The 17,551-nt window shown below is 39.1% G+C and overlaps 1 protein-coding gene across 3 annotated transcripts in view; it reads right to left on the reverse strand.

Moving 5' to 3' along the window:
• SLC16A9 (solute carrier family 16 member 9) overlaps positions 1-17,551 on the reverse strand; it is a 75,586-nt gene that overhangs the window by 36,953 nt on the left and 21,082 nt on the right. For 2 of the 3 annotated variants that reach the window (XM_020897114.2, XM_020897113.2), the window contains exon 2: positions 5,994-6,226. In XM_020897114.2, coding sequence (XP_020752773.2) covers positions 5,994-6,189 — 196 coding nt within the window. In that variant the 5' untranslated portion in view covers positions 6,190-6,226. Of the gene's footprint in view, positions 1-5,993; positions 6,227-11,687; positions 11,922-17,551 lie in introns of all 3 variants that reach the window. The other variant, XM_070470687.1, reaches the window with a different exon arrangement.

Below are 17,551 nucleotides of genomic sequence, written 5' to 3' on the forward strand. Positions count from 1 at the left end.
ACTTCTTAGTTTTTCTCAGTTACTCGTTTCAAAGAGAAAGAATTAAGATTATAAAGAGTGTAAAGATAAGAACTGCATGTCTTTTCACTATTCTGAGCTACTGTCCAAATCTAGGTTTCTTAAAGAAAATTGGTGTGCTTTAAATTCCATATGCTTAGGTACAATCTTTGGGCTTCCCAGGTGGTGCTAGTGGTAAAGAACATGCCTGTTAATGCAGGAGGCATAAAAGACACAGGTTTGATCCTTGCATTGGAAAGATGCCCTGGAGAACGAAATGGCAACCTAGTCCAGTATTCTTGCCTGGAGAATCCCATGGACAGAGGAACCTGGCAGGCTACAGTCCTCAGGGTCGCAAGGAGTCGGACACAACTGAAGCAACTTAGCACACACGCGGGTACAATCTTGATAGTTCTCCCTTCTGCCCATTGTCCTAGAAGTGTCTTCATCTTTCATACTGAATGGTCCCTTTCTTTTGCAGAGTCTACAGCATGGTTGGAACTGCCTGGGTGAGTAATTTTATTTGTGAGGAACTGCTGTTCTCTAATTACTAATATTTGTTGAGTACTTACCATATGCCAAGCACCATCTCTGTTTTTCTACAAAGCAATCCTATAAGGTAGGTACTTTCATTATCTCCCATTTAAAGATGAAGAAACAGACTTAACAGGTCAGAAAAAAAAACCTTAGAAAGTGTACTTCATCTTGGGCAGGTCACTAAACCCTAAGGACAATCACGCGTACTTCAGTGTATTGTACCTGGGTTCGATCCCTGAGTTGGGATGATCCCCTGGAGAAGAAGAAGGCTACCCACTCCAGTATTCTGGCCTAGAGAATTCCCTGGACTGTACAGTCCACAGGGTCGCAAAGAGTCGGACATGACTGAGCGACTTTCACACACACACAGTGTATTGTTATGAGGATCAAGTAAGTGAAGGTGACTGCCAGACACCCAAGGGGCACTTTTCAAACTAATGGGACAAACAGATGAAAAACAGAATTTGTGGGACTTCCCTGGTGGTTCAGTGGCTAAGACTCCGTGCTCCCAATGCAGGGGGCCAAGGTTCAATCCTTGGTAAGGGAACTAGATCCCACATGCCACAGCTAAGAGTTCATATGCTACAACTAAAGATCCCACATGCCACAATTAAGACTCAGTGCAGCCAAATAAATACAGCTAAACAAATATTTTTTAAAAAGTAGAATTTGTATGTTGCTTGCCAAAGGTACTTCTGCTATACTTGCTCAGCTATAAATCTCCAGAGGTTGGATCACAAAATTGGTCAAGGATAACACCTACCAGACCTTCTCCGGACAAAACTGGGTAAAGAAAACAACTTGTGTTTCTCAGCTATAATACAGCTTGCTGAAGAAATCATCTGGGGAACTAGTTAAAATGAAGATTCCTAGGACTTTCCTAGTGGCCTAGTGGCCTATTGGCTAAGACTCTGCACTCCCAATGCAGGGAGACTGGGCTTGATCCCTGGTCAGGGAACTAGATTTCACATGCAGCAACAAAGATCAGAGATCCAGCATGCCACAACTAAGACCTGAGCAGCCAAATAAATAAATACATACATACATACATATATATATATATATATATATATATATATTTCTTTTTTTAATGATAAAAAATGAAGATTCTTGGGACCATCCCCACCCTCACAAAACTGATGAGTAAGAAAGGTGTTTTTAAAGCTCAAGTAATTCATATATACTCCTAAATTGAAGAACAACAATCAAAGATGTACTTATATAAATACATAAACGTGCACACACACATATATATACATACAAATTATATTCAGTTCAGTTCAGTCACTCAGTCGTGTCCGACTCTTTGCAACCCCATGAACCTCAGCACACCAGACCTCCCTGTCCATCATCAACTCCCAAAGTCCACCCAAACCCATATCCATTGAGTCAGTGATGCCATCCAACCATCTCATCCTCTGTCATCCCATTCTCCTCCTGCCCCCAATCTTTCCCAGCATCAGGGTCTTTTCAAATGAGTCAGCTCGTCATATCAGGTGGCCAAAGTATTGGAGTTTCAGCTTCAACATCAGTCCTTCCAATGAACACCCAGGACTGATCTCCTTTAGGACGGACTGGTCAGATCTGCTTGCAGTCCAAGGGATTCTCAAGAGTCTTCTCCAACACCACAGTTCAAAAGCATCAATTCTTCGGCACTCAGCTTTCTTTATAGTCCAATTCTCACATCCACACATGACCACTGGAAAAACCATAGCCTTGACTAGATGGACCTTTGTTGACAAAGTGATGTCTCTGCTTTTTAATATGCTGTCTCAGTTCAGTTCAGTTCAGTCACTCAGTCGTGTCCAACTCTTTGCGACCCCATGAATCGCAGCACGCCAGGCCTCCCTGTCCATCACTAACTCCCAGAGTTTACTCAAACTCGTGCCCATCGAGTCGGCGATGCCATCCAACCATCTTGTCCTCTGTCATCCCCTTCTCCTCCTGCCCCCAATCCCTCCCAGCATCAGGATCTGGGTTGGTCATAACTTTCCTTCCAAGGAGGAAGTGTCTTTTAATTTCATGGCTTCAATCACCCCCTGCAGTGATTCTGGAGCCCAGAAAAATAAAGTCAGCTACTGTTTCCACTGTATCCCCATCTATTTGCCATGAAGTGATGGGACCAGATGCCATGACCTTAGTTTTCTGAATGTTGAGCTTTAAGCCAACTTTTTCACTCTCCTCTTTCACTTTCATCAAGAGGCCCTTTAGTTCTTCTTCACTTTCTGCCTTTTTGTTAAGTTTTTATCAAGAAGGATGCAAACACAATACTGGAACCACTGGACACAATTTATTTGTCATGATTTAGACAGAATGAGCACAGTGACACATTCAAGCAGAAACCTACAGTATTTCCTCTTTCTAAATAAGTCAACAGCATCATATATTTGAAAAATATCAAAAAGTGCCAGAATGAAATCTAAGTAGAGAGGTCTTAAGCCAGTGGTAGTCCCAACTTGAAAATCACTTTGGAGGCTTGAAAAAAATTCATGTACGTGGGCCCCCTTATAAACTGAATTAGAATACCTAAGGGTCTAATCTAGGCATTTATATGCTGAAATTTTCTGCAAATGATTCTGATTATCTCCCTACTTTAGAATCACTGATAGGACTTCCCTGGTGGGCTACTGGTCCAGAATCCATCTGCCAATGCAAGGGACATGGGTTCGATCCCTGTTCCAGGAAGATCTTACACTCCACGGGACAGCTAAGCCTGTGCACCACAACTGTTGAGCCCGAGCTCCGCGACAAGAGAAGCTGCTGCCAGGAGAAGTCAGAAAGTGGTCTCCACTCTCCACCAGCTAGAGAAAGCTCATGTGCAGCAACGAAGACACAGCATGGCCAAGAGTAAGTAAGTTAATAGAGTTAAAAGAAAAGAATCACTGATAACCATTGTGAGGTGTACTTTTTCTGTTTCCAAGGTAGTACCGATCCGTTTGTTTCTGCTTAGGACAAAGTGGTCGACAAAGTAGAAGCTGAATGTGGCTCAAACGCTGCTCAACACCTCTCACTAACATTGTATTACCATAGCTCTCAGGATTTGTCCCCTAATTTATGCTATGAAGAGCCAAGAGAGGCCAACAACATGTATATTCAGTGGCCACTAACTAAAGGGCACACAGGCACGTGGGCATGCACACATACACATACCCATAAGTCTTAGGTCTCCTGTCAACATTTTCTTCTCACTGCTCCCTCATTCGGGAACCCTCTGGTCTTCACAGTCTATGCTTATCTTCAAAAGTCTTGATTAGCTGGTCTAAGTGTCTCCTCATCTAGCTATAGACACTGAAGTTAAGTGATTTGCAGATGGTCCCTCAGCTACAGGGGAGTGGAGCCAGGGCTCAGACTAACTCTGACTTCAGCTCAACATTCCCCTCAGTACTTGTTCACTCCCTGGATGTTCAATGGGATGCTCTCTCTCCAGCCCAACCAGCGGGACAGGACTTGGCTCTGAAAAGGACCATGCACTTGGTCTGCTGCCCTGCTCTATCTAGAAATTCTTAACTTTTTTAACAGAAGATCCTGCATTTTCATTTCACACATGGGCTTGCAAATTACGTAGCTGGTCCTACCTCTAAGTGAAGAGGGCTGCTCGTGGCCCTGAGATAAACTAGTCATTCACCTGGGAACCTGCAGAAAGCAGAGAGCCACAGTTCAGGGTCTCAGCATCAGCTCTGACCACCCTACCCATCCCTAAGATGATCTTAGCTTCCCTGAACCCTCAAACCCTCAAGTCCTACCTGGACAAACTTCATGAAAGAGAGCTCTGTTCTCCAGGTATGTGCTAATAGAGGTAGTATTTCAATTACCCTTTGATTCTTGCTAGAAGGCAAGTAACTGCATTCCTATTTAACTTTGAATTTGCTAATAGAAATGATGACTAATTGGACAACATTTTAAAAATTCTCTTCTCACCAGATCATTCTCTAAAAATTATACTCTCAAACATATCAACCACCATTCACTTGTACTCTGACAGCTTTACAAACAGCCCACATTTTGAAAAATTCTTTCAAACAAATCTTGGCAAATGTTTCCTGTTTTTCTTAAGCTTATAAAGACAGTGTTATTTTCATTTGTTTAATTATGCTTAGTTATCTTATCTGACATGGCCAGATGATCCAGCATTGTTTTTCAAGTCTTGTTTTTAATTTAACAAGGTAATGCATCAGTTGGAAGCAACTGTTTATGTTTTATTTTGTTCTAAGAAGTCCCCTTTAGTGATCAGGAAAGACAACAAATTTAAAAGAAGGAATGGCCATTGCATTTTCTTTGGAAATCATTTTAGAGCTGCAAAAAGATCTTATAAATCACCACATGTGTTGTCCTTATTTTCCCATAAGAACAGAGATTGTGATTTGCTCCTTGAATCACCATGTCAAGTTCAAAGCACAGGAAGAGACTCCAGGGCTACGTTTCAGCATATCTGTTCTTAACCAGTTCCAAGTAAGTTAGACTGACAATCGCTAAGGATATTGCAGAGTTCAAACTACAACTCTAGAAATTGAAGTGCATATAATCCTTAAACAAAAAAGCCCCTCCACTATGCTCTCTAAAGATGTTAAGAATCACTACTGTGATAAGTGCTAATCAAGAATATTACTTCTGGATACATTATATAAAGGTCACATGAAATGCATCACATATATAACACTACATTTAAATCCTTAATGGGATCATCATTGTGAGATGGGACTACCCTTTGCCACGTTAAATTTTTCTTAAGAAGGTGACACAAATGTAGGACATGCAATTTGATCACAGTATATCTGAATCAGAGAGGAATAACTATGAATCACAGAGGAACTGTTTCCAGGACTGATGCAAAACATTTGGCCTTTTGGTCACCAGCATTCTTCGGACATACATGGATCACTGTCCTCATGCCCTTGTATCTTTCTTACTTGTGGAAGTATTTGTGTCTCACTAGACTGAACCTCTTAAAGGCAGAAATAAATGATGTGGTAGCCATTCATCCTTTCATATCCAGCATCAATGCCTGGTACACAGCAGCAAGTAAATGAATAAAGATATGAATGATTCAATATCTTATGGAATTTCTGTATTTTCACATGATTTATTATAATGAGGACTTCCCTGGTAGCTCAGACAGTAAAGAATCTGTCTGCAATGCAAGAGACTTGGGTTTGGTCCCTGGGTCAGGAAGATCTCCTGGAAAAGGAAATGGCAACCCACTGTACTATTCTGGCCTGGAAATTCCCATGGGCAGAGGAGCCTGGTGGGCTACAGTCCACAGAGTCACAAAAAGTCAGACATGACTGTCAGACACACTATTACAGGGAAGGAGAAGTTTATAATCTCAGTGAAAACAGAAAAATAGGCATTATACTTTAAAAAAAGTAGCCTCCTATGCCTGTACAGTGTTAATGAGGCAGGAAACAATTATGTAATTAAACGATTAATGAGTGAGGAGAAGCACAAAGTTATCCACTTACTTGCAAGCAAGCCAACTCCACTTGCAAGGGATCCAATCCAGGCTGTTTTTCCTTTTCCTTCACCAAAGGCGTCCAGCCATTCTATGTACAAGACACCAACAGCTAACGGTGATCCATAACACAAAAACTGAGTAAAGAAGGAGACAGCCACAATCACCCAGCCCCAGCCACCATCAGGTGACTTTTTAAATTCCATTGTAATGTGAGGTCAAGGAGGCGTCTCTCAGTGGGTCCTGAGCAAAAAAAAAAGAAAAAAAGGAAAAGCATATTTAGAGTGTGGTGAAGCACGGTATTTTAGATTTAAAATAGCTTCTCCTAAATTAAAATATTAAAAAGTTCTCTAAAAATACACAAGGAAAAGGATAAGAGATCACTCAGATACCAAATTAACTTTAAAATTTTTATTTCTGATTTGAATAAGTACTATATCCACATGTTTCCAAAAAAATGTTTTTTATATTATAAAAGGGATACATTAGGAGTTTGAAATGAACATATATGCACTACTATATATAAAACAGATAACCAACAGGCACCTACTGTATAGCATGAAGAACTATAATCAATATTTTGTAATAACCTTTAAGGGAAAGAATCTAAAAAGAATATATATATGTGTGTATTTATATACATATATAGGTGTATATATACATACATATATATACACACACACACACAATATATGTACAACTCAATCATGGTGCTGTACACCTATAACTAACATGACACTGTAAATCAACTATACTTCAAATTTTTTTAAAAAGGCATAGAGTGAAGTCTCCTTCCTAAATTTATCCCCATTCACCAGGTTCCCACCCCAAGCCAACCACAGGAAATGACTGTTTTGGATTCTTGCTGCATGTTGAGTTCCCTATGAAGAAGACTCTTAGCAGGAGAAGGTTTATTAAAAGTGCTCTCATTGGAAGAAAACAGACAGTAGCAAGAGAAGGCAAGCCACCATTCGGAGTTAAGGGCTAAGGAGATTTCCAAAGCCGGGCTGGCCCCTCAGAGTTGCCTTGAGCGGCGCAAGAGGAGCTGGCCCTTCACACCCCCGTGTTGATAACCCACCAATTGCAGATCGCCCGGGAAGAGGGTGTGACCCCGGGTGAGGTGACTATTCAAAAGGGGCAACCATTACCCCCGGGGGCTGTTACCTGAAGCCATCTGTCAGCAGCCCTTCAGTTTTGGGGGCAAGAAACCTTTCATTCCTAACGGGGGTGTGGAGGGAGGGTAGACAGCATGTCACAATGTTCACCAACTCAAGTATCCCTCCGGAGTTTCTTTTTTTAAAAAAACATATTTATTTATTTTTGGCTGCGCTGGGTCTTCCTTGTGCTATGTGGGGGCTTCTCGCTGCAGGGGCTTCTCCTGGTGCAGAGAACAGGCTCTAGACTCGGGTTGCAGTAATTGTGGCTCCCTCTCCCCGGCTCTAGAGCACAGGCTTAGTAGTTATGGCACATGGGCTTAGTTGCTCCATGGCATGTGGGATCTTCCCAGATCAGGAATGGAATCCATGTCCCCCGCATTGGCAGATGGATTCTTAACCACTGGACTACCAGGGAAGTCCCCTTCAAGAGTTTCTTTATGAATATAACAAGCAAAAACAAGCAAATAGTCTTAGATGTCCTTTTTTCAACAAAACATTCATTTGGTTCAAAATGGAAAAAAAATGACAGAAGATATACAGTCTCCCTCTACCTAGTTCCTGTCTAATCCCCATACCCTTCAAAGGTAACCAACACTTCTTGTTTCTCTTGTATCTTTCTAGAACTGAAGCAACTTAGCACGCACTCACACAGAATTAACTTATAAATACATAAGCTAACTCAAATACAGATTCCCTCTAATTTTTTTACACACAAAATAATAGCATGTTATAGATACTGGTATGTGTCCTGCTTTTTCTCACTTGAAAAATACCTTGAAGATCTTTCACATCAATTCGTAATAACCATCCTCACTCCTTTCTTTCGGCTACGTTGTGTTCCAGTAATTCTGAATTCTTTAACCAGTCCCCACTGCTCCCAATGAAAAACAATGCTGTAATGAATAACCTCAAATACACATATATCTTTCTACATACCTGAAAAGAATTGCTGAGTCAACTACAAATATGCATTTGTAATTGTAATCAGTATTAGCAAGTTGACTTCAAGGGATTAAACCAATTTATATGAGCCCCAGCAACTTTGGGTGTCTTGTGAAACTTTTGGATTTTTGCCAATTTGTTGGCTTTAACTTACATTTCTCAGCATTCTCTGAATGATATGTGTTGTTTCATAGGTGAAAAGTCATTTGTAATTTGTATCTAATTCCTGGGTACATATGGGTGTTTCTGGATTTTTCCTTCTGTTCCAATGATCTGTTTAGTCACCCATCATTACCAAATTTGTTTAACTATTAAGTCTTTCTTTTTCTTTTGGCCAACCCGTGTGGCTTGCAGGATCTTAGTTTCATGACCAGGGCTTGAACCCGCACCCACAGCAGTGACAGTGCAAAGAACTAACCACTTGACCACCAGAGAATTATTCCTTAAGCATTTTTAATATATTTCAAGTTTCAGTGCAAACAGTTTCTTTCCTCTCTGTCACTGCACACCTTTTCAATATTTGCTTGGCTCTTCTTGTTTGTTTGGGCTTCTCTCATAGCTCAGTTGGTAAAGAATCCACCTGCAATGCAAGAGACTTCAATTTGCTTCCTGGGTCAGGAAGATCTGTTGGAGAAGAGATAGGCTTCCCACTCCAGTATTCTTGGGCTTCCCTTGTGGCTCAGCTGGTAAAGAATCTGCCTGCAATGTGGGAGACCCAGGTTTGATCCCTGAGTTGGGAGGATCCCCTGGAGAAGGGAAAGGCTACCCACTCCAGTATTCTGGCCTGGAGAATTCCATGGACGTTCCACAGGGTTGCAAAGAGTTAGACACGACTGAGTGATTTTCACTTTCATTGTTTGTTTACTTTTTTATATGAACTTCTGAATCAGTTTGATTCTAAAATCTGATAGTGCTTTCATTATGACTGAGTTAAATTATAAATTGATTTAATGGGGGGAAATTCCTTTTATGATGTTGAGTCTATTTTCCATTTCATATCTTTGCATTTGTTCAATCTATTTTGTGTTCTAGTGTTTAAAGTTTTCCTCAATGTTTCTTTTTTATTTTTATAGTTTACTCTTTTTGCTAACATTATAATTGGGCTTATTTCTTTATCTCTGTTTGTATGTATAAAAGCTATTAATATCTGTATGTTAATTTTGGATTCTACTACCTTACTACAAAATCTCTTGTTTGAATTAGATTCTTCAGTGATTTTCTTGGGTATATACAACTGGTAATACAATACAGTTATATAGCCATCTACAAACCCCTTACTTTGGATTCTCACGTGTCTAATCTTTTTTTTTTTTTTTTGCCTTTGTGTGAGACAAGGCATACAGAATAATGTTAAATAATCAGAGTATATATCTTTGTCCAGTTTCTAACTTTAATGTAAAAGCCTTCAAGTGCCATGGTATTGCTTCTGAGGCTCAGATAGATATATTCCACAAACTTAAGGGAAAAAGTTTCTACTTTCAAGGGTTATTATAAAGAATGTTTATTATGTTTTTCTCAAATGCATTTCCAGTGCATATGGAGATGATATAATTTTCTTCTCTTTTTAATAATAACAAAATCTCTATTTTCTACTATTGAATCATCCTTGAATTAGTAGACTAAATCTTCCCTGGTTCATGCTCTATTTTGATTATGTCAGTCTCTTTGGGGGAGGGTTAAAGTCATAGGTGAGATTTGTCTCTTTTGTTTTTAATTTTGACTGTGTTTTGGTATCAGAATTATATTTTAAAAGAATTTGAAAACATTCATTCTTTACAAATTCTGAAGTAGTTTATATGGTAATGGATTTGGAGGCCCAAGGCCTGAACTTCCTGCCCTTGACAGGGCCTCCCAGTCATCTTTATCTTCTGTCTCTCTTCACCATGCCAGGTTCACAGTCAGGTTCAACAGAGTCCTCTTCATCCACAGATTTTGCCAAACCATTCCCTTGGCTGTAGTTTCATCAGAAAATAGGTGAAGAGAGTAGGAATATCATCCTTCCATTCATATATACCCCTAATTAGATGATGAGGAATTTGGCTACCTTAAGAGAGATTTCCCTGGTGGCTTAGACAGTAATGCATCTGCCTACAATGCAGGAGAGCCGGGTTCGATCCCTGGGTCGGGAAGATCCCCTGGATAAGGAAATGGCAACCCACTCCAGTACTCTTGCCTGGAAAATCCTATGGAGGGAGGAGCCTGGTAGGCTATAATCCATGGGGTCACAAAGAGTCAGCCAGGACTGAGCGATTTCACTTTCACTTTTTCGAGACTCATAGCTATACCCATCAATTTACCTGCAACTTGGTGAATTTCTTCACTTTGACATTCAAAGTACTGGGCAAAAATTATGTCACCACCTGCCACAGCTTTTTGTACAAATTAACTTTCAATATTTCATAACTGAAAACCAAGAAATGCTACAATTTGTGCACAAAACTGTAGAGTCTAAAATTTAGTCTCTCAGACCACATGACTGTGTTAGCAGATAGAATACTTGCAAATATAAAATCCTTTAAAGTACTCAGATATGCCCCTTCCTGAGAAGTCTATTCTCTCCCGTACCTATTCTACTGAAAAGTAAATAATAAATTCTGTTCCTTCTAGAGACAACATAGTGGTACTCTGCAATTCCTATTTAGAGTACCTTTTAAAGAAAAGAAAGTCTTAATTCCCTAAACCAGATAATGTATGACATCAATAACCAAATACCTAATGAGGCCAAAAGGTTGTGTAAAAAACCAAATGCAGAGCTTCCCTGGAGGATCAGTGGTAAATAATCTGCCTGCCAATGCTGGAGACACAGATTTGATCCCTGATCCTGGAAGATTCCACATGCCAAGAAACACCTAAACCTGTGGGCCAAAAGTACTGAGCCTGTGCTCGTGAGCCTGGGAGCCACAACTACTGAAGCCCACGCACCCTAGAGTCCCTGCTCCAAAACAAGAGAAGCCACGGCAGTGAGAAGCCTGCACACTACGACTTGAGAGTAGTGATCACTTGCTGCAACTAGAGAAAAGCCCATGTAGCCACGAAGACCCAGCACAGTCATAAATAAATAAACAAAATTATTCTTTTTTAATGTATAAGAGATTGTCCTTCATTTAAACCTTCAAGGTACAGCTGTCCAGGAAAAGCACACATATACAAAGGCAAAGCACCATGATCTTAAAAAAAGTCAGAGTTTTCTGGAGGGAAAGGGAAGGGGAGTGAAAAGATGAGGAATAGCTCCCTTGCAAGTTTTCAAACTGAAGTAGACAGAAATGCCTTTATACACCAAATACCTTTGGCCATGCCTTGCTTTGCTTTGCCTTGCCTTGAGTGACATTTCAACACATAGGACAGGAGCCAGAGAAATTCTTCTCACAGTAAATGTTTGGGAGAGCAAATCTTTGAAATACAAAGCTCCCATATGTGTCATCTGGGACTAGAATGATGAGTTTTTTAAAGAGTTGGCTAAGAGCTTCTGACCTTTCATTGTCTCAGAATTTGAGACACAGGTAGTCTGAACAGAACATGGTGAAAAATACCATTTAGTGATTTCTTATGTTCTGTCAGGGCAACATCTTTCTCCTGTAATCTGCTATCCTTTAGATGTCTCTCACCTGCTTTTTCTGATTTTCCATGCTCTACAAGGTGAGTTCACAACTAGACAAGCCTTTCCTCCTTGTTGTAATGGTAGACAATTTTCTTCGGAGCACTTGGGTCTTTCCTCATGGATAGATGGTTGGTGGGACTGTTAATCAAGAGGTCTTTGATCTTGACCAATAAAGTAAACCTGAACCAAGCAAGGCCAGTAGGACCTCTTCCCCAGGATCCTGAATCTTGAGTGCAATGTTCTAATAAAAGAAAAATATTTGGGATTTATTGATCCCAGTGGCAGTGCTTTAAAGAAAGCCTCTGTCAAATCCTACTACCTTGGCTACCGAGGGATACCCAGGCCTGGTTCCTCCAGTCTTCCATTTCATTCTCAGAGCTAACCTAATTATATAATTAATAACCTTAATTATTTTAAGTTAGCTGGCATTTGTTTCTTTTAAGTGCAACAGAATAAACATGTTGTGAGTGTGCAGTAATTTCAAGTTGATTATTTTAACTATCCACACCCAGCTTGATCCTGTTTGGGTCAAAGGTTAAGCTTAGGTGTACAGACTATGACCACAAAATAAGGAAATATAGATATGTTACCATTTTTTTCTGAAAATTTCATCTTACTAATTCTCCTTCTTCATAACTTATGATCCAATATGATAAAATGTCTTCCCTGGTAGTCTTATGAATAAAAAACTTAAATTAATTGAAATATTATATGTTAACACATACATATGGAACCTAGAAAAATGATATAGATGAACTTTATTTGCAAAACAGAAATAGGGACATGGATGTACAGAACAAACATATGGAAACCAAGAGAGGGAAAGGGGAGGTGGGATGAACTGGGAGATTGAGACTGTCATATATACACTATTTTTACTATGTACAAAATAGATAACTAATCAGAACCCATGGTATAGCTCAGGCAACTCTACTCAGTGCTCTCTGGGAGCAACTAAATGAGAAGGAAATCCAAAAAGGAGGGACTCTATGTATACATATGGCAGGTTCACTCTACAGTAGAAAGTATCAAATCATTGTAAAGCAACTATATTCCAATAAAAGGTAATCAAAAATTAATTAACTGAAATTTCCACTAAGCCTGTTTATCCTAATATTTACAGAAATACAGTGTTATAAAAATGGGATCTTCATTCCAGAAATTTTTTGATCACTTTCAATTTAAATTATATTGCACTAGATACCAAGGAACCTCAGAAGAAATATGAGGCATAGCCCTTGCCACCTAGGAACTTATAGCCCCATTAGGAAGGTAAGATGCATGCACAAGAGTATATGGTGAAGTGCCACAGAGGTTGGGTGGACAGTAAATGTTTAGGAATCACAAGGAAATGCAGACAATCAAGGCAGGAGCAGGACTGGAAGGCCTCATGAAGCAGGTTGGTTCTTTTTTTTTTTAATTTTTGGCCATACCCCAGGCCATGGCCTCCCAGGTGACGCTAGTGGTATAGAACCCACTTGCCAACCCAACCTGCAGGAGGTACAAGAGATGTGGGTTCGATCCCTGGGCCAGGAAGATCCCCTGGAGTAGGAAATGGCAACCCATTTCAGTATTCTTGCCTGGAAAATTCCACGGGCAGAGGAGCCTGGGGAGCTACAGTCCATGGGGTCGCAAAGAGCTGGACACAACTGAGCCGCAGCAACATAGGATGAAGTGTGGCATGTGGGAATTTAGTTTCTGGACCAGGGATCAAACCCACACTCCCTGCACTGGACAGTGGAGTCTTACCAGGGAAGTCTGAAAGCAGGTCAGTTCTAAAGAATAATGTAGAGACTCATTAAAGGGTGGCTCAGCAAGAGGATCAAGACAAATATGGGTCTGGAATCAAGAATAGGCTTAGCAGGTCTGGTGCAAAGTGAAAAGGGTGGATCTTCAAAGGCTTACAGAAGAAAATATTAGAAAGATAGCAATTTCCACTGAAATTTAAGAGCAAAGTATCCCAAGAAGCTTGAGTTTATAGCCCCAAGAAAGGATTCTTTTCACACCTTTTGTAATAAATCCTGGCAATAATAACCCATTATATAATCTAAGCAGTGGATTTTTTCCCCAAAAAATATAGTAAGATCAAGACTTACCTGGTGGCCCAGATGCTAAGACTCCCCACTCCCAATGCATGGAGCCCGGGGTTCAATCCCTGGTCAGGGAACTAGACCCCACATGCTGCAACTAAGAGCTTGCATGCCACAACTAAGACTGAGTGCAGCCAAATTTAAAAAAAAAAAACATCTGAGTCTCTTTTTCTGTTTTGCATATAGGGTTATTGTTACCATCTTTCTAAATTCCATATATATGTGTTAGTATACTGTAATAGTCTTTATCTTTCTGGCTTACTTCGCTCACCAGCCCAGGTTGGGTGCATGAGACAAGTGCTCGGGCCTGGTGCACTGGGAAGACCCAGAGGGATCGGGTGGAGAGGGAGGTGGGAGGGGGGACCGGGATGGGGATTACAGGTAAATCCATGGCTAATTCATTTCAATGTATGACAAAAACTACTGCAATGATGTAAAGTAATTAGCCTCCAACTAATAAAAATAAATGGAAAAAAAAAAAAAAAAGAAGGTTAAAAAAAAAAAAAACACAAGGTCAGTAAGTATCAGAACATTTTGTTTTATTTGGACTAGTGTTCCATGAGTATATTCAAAGTTTGAGACTCTTGTTCATATAACTGTATGAAAATATGCTTCTACATACTACATGTATTGTTGCATATTCTAGTACACTCTTTGAGAGTTTGGAATCTTTTAACCTGTGTGAAATTCAGACTCTGCATGACAAGGCACCTTATAAAACTCAAAATTAGAAGCTATTTTGAAAGATAATTTGAAGAGACTTGATAGGGAAATCAAAGATTTTATAGACAAGCAAAAGTAGAAGAGTGCAGAACCACCAAACCAGCTTTACAACATATGTTCATAGAGCTTCTCTAGGTGAAAAAGAAAAGGCCTCAACTAGAAACAAGAAAATTACAAAATGAAAAAGCTCACTGAAGGAAAATATACAGTAAAGGTAGGAAATCATCTACACATTACAAGCTAGAAGAGAGGTTAAAAGACAAAAGTAGTAAAAATCATCTATATTCACAATAAAAAGTTAAGGGATATACAAAAAATTAAAAGTAACATATGATATCAAAAACAGCAATTATAAGGAGAGGAGAGTAAAAATACAGGGTTTGCAAAATGAATTTGAAAGTAAGAGATCAGTAACTTAAAACAAGCACATATAAAGACAGACTTCTACATTAAAAACTTCATGGTAACCACAAACCAAAAATTTGTAATAGATATACACACAAAAAAGAAAAAGCAATCCAAATATAACACTAAATATAGTCATCAACCTACTGAATGGAGAAGATATCTACAAATGATATGACAGATCAGGGATTAGTATTCAACATATATAAACAGCTCATACAATTCAACATCAAAAAAACACAAAACAACCCAATTAAAAAATGGACAGGAGGACTAAATAAATATTCTTCCAAAGAGGAAATGCAGACAGCCCACAGGCACATGAAGGGGTGCTCAATATTGTTTATCATCAGGGGAATTGCAAATCAAAACCACAATCAAACATCACCTCACATATGTCAGAATAACTGTCACCAAAAAGAACACAAATAACAGTGTTGACAAGGATGTGGAGAAAAGGAACCTAGCACACTGTGGTGGGAACATAAACTGGTGCAGGCACCGTGGAAAACAGCATTGAGTTTTCTCAAAAAAATAAAAATAAGATTATCATGTTAGCCAGCATTTCTACTATTGGGTATACATCCAAAAAAGACAAAAACACTAATTTGAAAAGATATATGCATCCCAATGTTCACAGCAGCATTACTCACAACGGCCAAGGTATGGAAGTAATCCAATTAAGATTACATCAACAGATAACTGGATAAAGAAGATGTGGAATATATATACAATGAGATACTATCCAGCCACAAAAAAACTGCCAAATTTTACCATTTGCAGTGACGTGAATAAACTTGGAGGGTGTTATGTTTTAGTGAAATAAGTCAGACAGAGAAAGACAAATATATATGATACCACTTACATGTGTAATCTAAAACATACACCTAGTAAATACAACAAAAAGAAGCAGACTTATAGAGAACTGTTAATAGTGGTTACCAGTGAGGAGGAGGGCAATATTGGGGTGGGAGAGAGGAGGTGCAAACAACTGGGTATAAGATAGGCTCAAGGATGTATTGCACATCACTGGGAATATAACCAATATTTTGTAATAACTATAAATGGAAAGTATCCTTAAAATTTATAGGAAAAATTTTTTTAATTTAAATAAACTGCCTGATGAAGTAAAAAATGTTGGTCTTTAAAAATATATCTATCCTACATATTATTATAAACCTCCCCTGGACAAGAAAGAAGAACAATAAATAAAATGAACCATAGTAAAATCACACTATTCAACAAAATTAGATTATCATTAGTATAAAGGATAGCATGTACTCCTAAAGTTATAATGTGTTCTGTTAAAGGAAAAGGAGAGTTAGGTAAATTTCAAGACATTTCCTTCAGAAAATGAAAAGGACTGTTGATGAAAGTCTATGTTACGCTCATGGAAAACTTTTAAGCTCTAACATCTTAGATGGCATTCAGTTCTGTTCAAGTGATGCCAAGTCTTTGTTATTTCCTCAACTCTACACTGGCTGAAAATCTCCATTCTCCCGGATATAGGATGTCAGAATTGCGTATTTGACATTTATGAACATTTAATGTTAACACAGAAGCTTCCTGTCCCTGAAATGTATACGAATGTTCTACACTATTTTTTGTCAAATACAGAGTGATTTACAATTGTTTGGTCTTATTTTCAGTCATAGCCGCCTCAGTAATTTTTCTCTAGTAACTCCTTTTTGAATGTTACCTTTAAATCTCTAAGGATTCCTAGATACATTTTCTACTTGAAATACAAAAGTAGGCAAAAACGGCAAATTTTTATTTGAATCTCAATCACTACCAAATTATCTGGTCCTGAATTATCACTTTATTTTAATTGAGAGTCTATGATCATGGGCTACATCCTGGGGGAAAACAGTTTATTCCAGGTTGATTTTATCTTGATCTAGGCATCCATCCATGAGAAGTGTCAAAAGTCTGAATCAGCCTGGGTTTCATGACCTTTCCTCAGTCACATTAATGCCACAGTCATTATGTGGGCAGCTTTAACATATGGGCAAGGAGGTAGATCACAGACATCCTCCCGTGTTGCTGGTGGGGATGCAAAGGCAGTGGCCACTTTGGAAAAGTTGGAGTGGGAATGGAGAATGACTGTTAAAGGGACAAGGTTTCTTTGGAGTGATGAAAATGTTTTACAATTTTTTTATTTATTCATCGGCTGAAACTTTTGGCATGTGGAACTTCCCTGACCAGGGACCAAATCTGCATCCCCTACAGTGGGGGCTCAGAGTCTTAACCACTGAACCACCAGCATAGTCCTAAAATTATTTTTAAATGTTTTAAAATTAGATTTTGGTATAGTAGGCACAACTCTTGAATAAGATCCACTCAACAGTACACAGTAGGTGGGTGAATTTTATCACATGTGAATCTTATCTGTCCAAAGAAAACACATTCAGAAGCTCCTACAGTGTAACTGATTCATTCTGCTGCACAGCAGAAACGAACACAACACTGTAAAGCAACCATACTTGAATAAAAATCAAATCTTTAGAAGTTCCTAGAAATTATGTTTTAGTTCTGACTCCAATACAGGTAACAAGCTTCATAAACTAAAGAGTAGCCCTGCTCTGCCAGAGCTGTTCTAGTGTTAGTATTGCCCTCCCCATTGTGACTTTGCCCCTCCAAACATACATCATTT

The sequence above is a fragment of the Odocoileus virginianus genome, chromosome 7 (assembly GCF_023699985.2).
Source record: "Odocoileus virginianus isolate 20LAN1187 ecotype Illinois chromosome 7, Ovbor_1.2, whole genome shotgun sequence".
In the NCBI taxonomy this organism is placed as follows: domain Eukaryota; kingdom Metazoa; phylum Chordata; class Mammalia; order Artiodactyla; family Cervidae; genus Odocoileus; species Odocoileus virginianus.